The sequence below is a fragment of the Ovis canadensis genome, chromosome X, assembly GCF_042477335.2.
Source record: "Ovis canadensis isolate MfBH-ARS-UI-01 breed Bighorn chromosome X, ARS-UI_OviCan_v2, whole genome shotgun sequence".
In the NCBI taxonomy this organism is placed as follows: domain Eukaryota; kingdom Metazoa; phylum Chordata; class Mammalia; order Artiodactyla; family Bovidae; genus Ovis; species Ovis canadensis.
This window is the reverse complement of record NC_091727.1, coordinates 46789244-46796267: the sequence shown is the minus strand read 5'-3', so window position 1 is coordinate 46796267 and position 7024 is coordinate 46789244. Positions and strand designations below refer to the sequence as shown.

Here is a 7024-nt window from a genome sequence, read left to right as displayed (position 1 = left end):
CAATTTCAGATAAGGTAAGACTTTCTAAGCAGCGAGGCCAAAATCAATATTTGGAAAATCTAATTTGGCTTCTTATGAATTAAAATATCTTTACAACAAAAAATCACATAAAATTTTATTATATGTAAATATATAATTTTTTTGCCTTTCCATTATATTCATGGGGTTCTGAAGGTAAGAATGCTGTAGTTATTTGCCATTCCCTTCTCCAGTGGACCACATTTTATCAGAACTCTCCATCATGACCTGTCCATCTTGGGTGGCCCTACATGGCATGGCTCATAGTATCACTGAGTTAGACAACATTGTGATCCATGGGATAAGTTTGTTTAGTTTTCTGTGGTTGTGGTTTTCATTCTGTCTGCCCCCTGATGGATGAGGATAAGAGACTTAAGGAAGCTTCCCAGTGAAGGGAGGGTAAAACTGGGTCTTGCTCTTGTGGGCAGGGCCATGCTCATTAAATCTTTAATCCAATTTTCTCCTGATGGGTGGGGCTGTGTACCCTCTCTGTAGTTTGGCCTGAGTCCAAACTATAATAGAGTTAATGGCACTAATGATGACCTCCTACAAAAGGACTCATGCCAGGATGCCACAGCTCTCAGGACTGTTGTAGTCATTGGCCCTGACCCCACAGCAGGCCACTGTCGACCCACACCTCCACTGGAGACTCCTGGACACTCACAGGCAAGTCTGGCTCAGTCACTTGCAGAGTCACTGCTCCTTTCTCCTGGTGTGCACAAGGTTTTGTTGTGCCCTTCAAAAGTCTGTTTCCCTAATGGTTCTCAGTCCTTTTGCTGGATTCCCAGGTTGGGAAATCTGTTGTGGGCCCTAGAACTTTTGAAACAGTGAAAGAACTTTTTTGGCATAATTGTTCTCCAGTTTGTGGGTCATCAGCTTGGTGGCTCTATAGTGGGGTAAATGACAACCTCCTCAAAGAAGATTATGCCACACACTGCGCCTCCCAAGTCTGCTGCAACCAGAATCCCTGCCCCCAGGGCAGGTCACTGCTAACCCATGCCTCCACAGGAGACACTCAAACAGTCAAATGCAGGTCTGGCTCAGTCTCTTGTGGGTGTCATTGCTCCTTTCCCTCAGTCCTGGTGTGCACAAGGTTTTGTTTGCGCCCTCTGAGCATCTCTACTGGGCCTGAGGTTTAATTTTAAAGGCAACTGTGTCCCTCCTACTGTTTTGTTGGGGATTCTCCTCTGCCGTTGGATCCAGGTATCTTTTTTTGGTGGGATTCAACATTTTCTTGTTGATGGTTATTCAGAAGCTAGTTGCCATTTTGGTGTTCTTACAGGAGAAGAAGAACACATGTCCTTCTACTCCACCATCTTACATTGTTAGTGGTAACATCAAATGGTAAAGGCACTTTGGAAAACAGTCTGACAGTTTCTTATAAACTGAACATAAAGCCCAGAAAAGGGGGCAGTGGGAGGAGTTTTACATTTCATGCAAAGATGGGCACAATAAAGGACAGAAACAGCATGAACCTAAAAGAAGCAGAAGATGTAAAGAGGTGGCAAGAAATAAACAGAACTATACAAAAAGATCTTAATAACCCAGATAAACCCAGATAAATGATGCTGTGATCACTCACCTACAGCCAGACATCTTGGAGTGTGAAGTCAAGTGGGCCATAGGAAGCATCACTGCTAGCAAAGCTAGTGGAGGTGATGGAATTACACCTCAGCTATTTCAAATCCTGAAAGATAATGCTGTTAACATCCTGCCTTCAATATGTCAGCAAATATGGAAAATTAAGCAGTGACCACAGTACTGAAAAAAATCAGCTTTCATTCCAATCCTAAAGAAGGGGAATGCCAAAGAATGTTCAAACTACTGCACAATTGCACTCATCTCACATGCTAGCAAAGTAATGCTCAAAATTCTCCAAGCCAGGCTTCAACAGTACATGAACTGAGAACTTCCAGATGTTCAAGCTGAATTTAGAAAAGGCAGAGGGACCAGGGGTCAAATTGGCAACATCCACTGGATCACAGTAAAAGAAAGAATTAAAAAAAAATCTACTTCTGCTTCATTGACTTCATTGATGCTTCCTAAGGCTTTGACTGTGTGGATCACAACAAACTGTGGAAAATTCTTCAAGAGATGGGAATATTTGACCACATTACAGTACCTACCTTCTGAGAAAACTGTATGCAGATCAAGAAGCAAGAGTTAAAACCAGATATTGAACAATGGACTGGTTCCAAATTGGGAAAGGAGTATGTCAAGGCTGTATATTGTCACCCTGATTATTTAACTTATATCTAGAGTACATCATGCAAAATTCTGGGCTGCATGAAGCATAAGCTGAAATCAAGATTGCTGAGAGAAATATCAATAGTCTCAGACATGCAGATGACACCATTCTTATGGCAGAAAGTGAAGAGGAACTATAGAGCCTCTTGGTGGAGGTGAAAAAGGAGAGTGAAAAAGCTGGCTTAAAACTCAATATTAAAAAAAACTAAAATCATGGCATCCAGTCCATCGCTTCATGGCAAATAGATAGGGAAACAATGGAAACAGTGACAGACTTTATTTTCTTGGGCTCCAAAATCACTGCAGATGGTGACTGTAGCCATGAAATTAAAAGACGCTTGCTCCTTGGAAGGAAAGTTATGACAAACTTAGACAGCATATTAAAAAGCAGAGATATTACTTTGCTGACAAAGTTCTATATAGTAAAAGCTATGATTTTTCCAGTAGTTATGTGTGGATGTGAGAATTGGACCATAAAGAAGGCTGAATGCCGAAAAGTTGATGTTTTTGAACTGTGGTGTTGAAGAAGACTCTTGAGAGTCCTTCAGACAGCAAGGAGATCAAATCAGTCAATCCTAAAGGAAATCAATCCTGAATATTCCTTGGAAGGACTAATGCTGAAACTGAAGCTCTAATACTTTGGCCACCTGATGCGAACAGCCAGCTAATTAGAAAAGACCCTGATGCTGGGAAAGATTGAAGGCAGGAGGAGAAGGGGACGGCAGAGGATGTGATGGTTAAATGACATCTCTGATTCAATGGGCATGAGTTTGAGCAAGTTCCAGGAGATGGTGAAAGACAGGAAAGCCTGGTGTGCTGTAGGCTACAGGGTCACAAAAAGTTGGACATGACTGAGTGACTGAAAAACAACAAAATATAACCATTTAACAATTTTCATTTTTATATGTATATATGCATATATATGGGCTTCCCAGGTGGCACTAGTAGTAAAGAACCCACCTGCCAATTCAGAAGAGGTAAGAGATGCAGGTTTGATACCTGAATCAGACAGATGCCCTGGAGGAAGTCATGGCAACCCACTCCAGTATTCTTGCCTAGAAAATCCCCATAGACAGAGGAGCCTGGTGTGCTACAGTCCATAGGGTCATAAAGAGTGGGACATGACTGAAGGTGACTTAGCATGCATGCACACCATTCATTTGTGTAGTCTTACATTATAAGAAGCTAATAAGCTTTTGACAATCACTAAGGAGAAAATATATATTAATCTATACAGTAATAAACATTTCCCTGGTAGCTCAAATGATAAAGAATCTGCCTGCAGTGCAGGAGACCAGGTTTGATCCCTGGGTCAGGAATTTCTCTGGAGAAGGAAATGGCAACCCACTCCAGTTTTCTTGCCTGGAGATTTTCATGGACAGAGGACTCTGGCAGGTTGCAGTCCATGAGGTCACAAAGAGTTGGACATGACCAAGCAACTAACACTTTCTTTTGGGGCTTCCTTGGTGGCTCAGACAGTAAAGAAACTGCCCACAGTGTGGGAGACCAGGGTTCGATTCCTGGTTCAGGAAGATCCCCTCGGGAAGGAAATGGCTACCCACTCCAGTATTCTTCCCTGAGAATCCCATGGACAGAAGAGCCTGGCAGGCTACAGTCCATAGGCTTTCAAAAAGTTAGATACGGCTTAGTGACTAACACTTTTCATACAGAAATAAGCAAAGAATATGAAAATGTACCTTATCAGAAAATTTTGAAATATCTCTTTCTCTCTACTGATATTTCAAACTTATACATATGTAATTTTGTATATATGTATAATTTTGCACATATATATGCATATACACACGTACATCAAATAAAAGTTGCCTTCTCTATAATTAAAGAGAAATAATAAGATAAAGGTATACCACTGTTCATCTTTTTAAAATAACTAAAAGTTGAAGGTAGATGATTATATTCAATACTGCTGACAGCTGAGAAAAGAATTCTCCCACTTGCAGTAGAAATGTGAATATGTACACTCTTTAACACTGATCCAAAAGCTTTTGATTCAGTCATTTCCCTTATAGGAAAGTATTTTCAAGGAAAAACCTGAAGGCAGGCGCCCTGAACAATAGGCTAGACTGAATGGAAGACTGGAGGCAGTGGGCGGGGCCACAGGGAGGGAGGGGCTGGAGCAGAGAATGAAGAATGCAGAGCCTCCACTGTGACGTTTGGGACTGTGCTAAAATGTCCAAGTGAGACTAGGACCTAAGCGGAAGCGGCACGCCACAGCAATGCTGTGGCAGAGAAGTCTCTGCAGCAGTCTCTTTACGGGCTCTAAAAGCCTTTATCTATGGGGCCCTTGAACAGTCGGATTCTGCGATGCAGGGAATCTGGCACAGGGGAACTGCAGCAGCCAGAAACCCAGGCAGGCCCCAGTTATGTGTCCGGCAGCCGTAAACGTAAACAGAGCACCGGTCCCAGCTTGGGACCAGAGTCTGAGAAGAGCCACAACCAGGAGGAGGATCTACAGCAAGTCGCCTGTACAAGCCAGGGTAAAAAAGTTAAGATCAAATCTGAGTATGCTTACCAAACTTTATTTTTAAATGGGGAAAACAGTGACATTAAAATCCATGCTCTGGGGAATGTGTGGTGTTTACACAGAATGTTTTTATGTCAGTCGGACTACTTTGCTACAATGCTTAGAGATTCTTGGAAAGAATGTCACAACGAGATTATTGACTTGGAGATTAATGACCAGAATATAAATGTGGAATCATTGCATTTTGTTTTAGGCTCGTTGTATAGGAATGAATATGTCTTAATTAAGCCCTTTCAAGTTCCAGGAGTTTTGGCAACCGCGTGCCTGCTTCAAGTAGAAGACTTAATTCAGCAGTGTGATAAGACCATGAAGGAAACTATTAATGTGAAAACTGTATGTAGCTTCTATGTGGCAGCAGAGACCTACGGGTTACATTCTGTAAAGACAGGGTGCTTTGAATGGCTTCTCCACAATCTGATGACTCATCCAAGTGTTGAACTTTACAAAGAACTCAGTACAGATCTTATGAATCTTGTCATTTCTTCTTCTAATCTATTAGTAATGCAAAAGGAAATCGATATATATACTACACTTAAACAATGGATGTTCCTCCGCCTTAACCCAGGTTGGAAAGGCAGAATGAAACAGCTTTTAGTTAGTGCAAACAACTGGTTTTCCAGGCACAGGGAACATGGTGGTAGCATTTCCTTTCTTGAAACTAAACAAGGCGTAGTATTTCAACCAGTATTTAAAAATTTGAGGTTTCAGCATATCATCTGTGACCTGGCCTCCACAAGAGTTATTGAACAAGATGCTCTAATACCTTCAGAATGGTTATCTTGTGTTTATAAACAACAATGGTTTACTTTGCTTAGAGCACAACAATACAGGGAAATTGGTCCTAGAGACATCAGTGAAACTGAACTTGAAGAATATAGCATGAGATGTGGCAAAAAGATTGTCAGAGATGGAAAATACTCCTGGAAGTGGTCTGGTTACAACTTCGGTGTTCACTTGTACGTCATCTTCACCAGCCACTATATCATTTTCAAACGAAATGCTTTCGGTCAGCCATCTGACGGCTCCATCTCTTTACAACATCAAAGAAATATTGCATTCAGATTAACCTTGGTATATTTTGATTCTAGTGGAAGACTGAGCTTCAGGAAAACAACTGGTTATAAAATCCTTACCTTTGAAAAGGATGAGGAACAAATGGTAATGAAACTGGATAGCATAGCTTTGAGCTTTCCTTTATATATATTCTGCAATTTCCTGTTTACCTCATTAGAAAATCCAGGAAATTGATGATATTGTCAATTAGGCTAGTTTAGTGTTTTGAAAATTTCTGATGTCTCATTTCATTTAATGGCCCTACTGTTAAACACAATAAAGGTGGACAATAGCAAAAGAAAATAATCTTTTGAATGAAGAAACTATCATAAATTACTGTCTTCATTTTATTTCTATGTATCTGTGAAGAAAAAGTTCAATTCCAAGAAAATATCTGTGAAACCAAATAGTCAGTGATGAAACCAAAAAGACATCTTTTGCTTTTCATTTACTATCAACAGGCATGCTCCAAATGGAAATAATAGATTATATTTCCAAGCATCCAAAAAGAAATTAACTTGCTGGATAAATTTTACCCTAACCAATATTGAGACAGAATAAAGAATTCTCTTCCTTGCTGAAATGATTGTGCAAATGTGGCTTTATTTGAAGCACTGTATTATAGGAGAAAATAAATCATGAAGTAAAACCTGAGATTAGAGATTCTTTTTTGGTTTCTGTAATATAGAGTTACAAATTATCAGACAATGTCAGGTTTTACAATGTGACATACTATAAATGTATCATATGTTAATATAATAATACATACTATATATCATTATATATTAATTACATAATATATAAATATGTAGTACTATTCCATATAATTTTATATATTATATTAAATACATACAAATAACATTGTATATGTATATATACATATATGCACATATATATTTATAAGTTTGTAAAGACCAAAGAGAAAAAATTTTTGAAATGGCTAACAAGGCACTATAGACTAAAATGGATTTCCACAAACATCATTTATTCCTATGAATATGTAGATATCAGTAATCTCAAAGTATCTTCTTCATTCTTTCTGTTTGTTTATATTTGACATACTTCTCATTTTTGCCAGAATTCATTCTTTGCAGGATATTTGGGCTTCCCTGATAGCTCAGTTGGTAAAGAATCTGTCTGCAATGCAGGATACCTGGGTTC

The 7024-nt window shown here is 39.4% G+C and overlaps 1 protein-coding gene across 1 annotated transcript; it reads left to right on the top strand.

Moving 5' to 3' along the window:
• The first annotated feature begins 4447 nt into the window (after positions 1–4447).
• On the top strand, positions 4448–6511 carry LOC138929910 (germ cell-less protein-like 2). Its single transcript, XM_070289588.1, has one exon. It carries the CDS (start codon positions 4562–4564, stop codon positions 6056–6058), a length of 1497 nt encoding a protein of 498 aa, XP_070145689.1. The 5' UTR covers positions 4448–4561; the 3' UTR covers positions 6059–6511.
• The last annotated feature ends 513 nt before the right edge of the window (positions 6512–7024 follow it).

What these genes read in the sequence shown, in the direction of transcription:
- LOC138929910 (XM_070289588.1), top strand. Translation starts at nt 4,562, where the DNA reads ATGGGGCCCTTGAACAGTCGGATTCTGCGATGCAGGGAATCTGGCACA.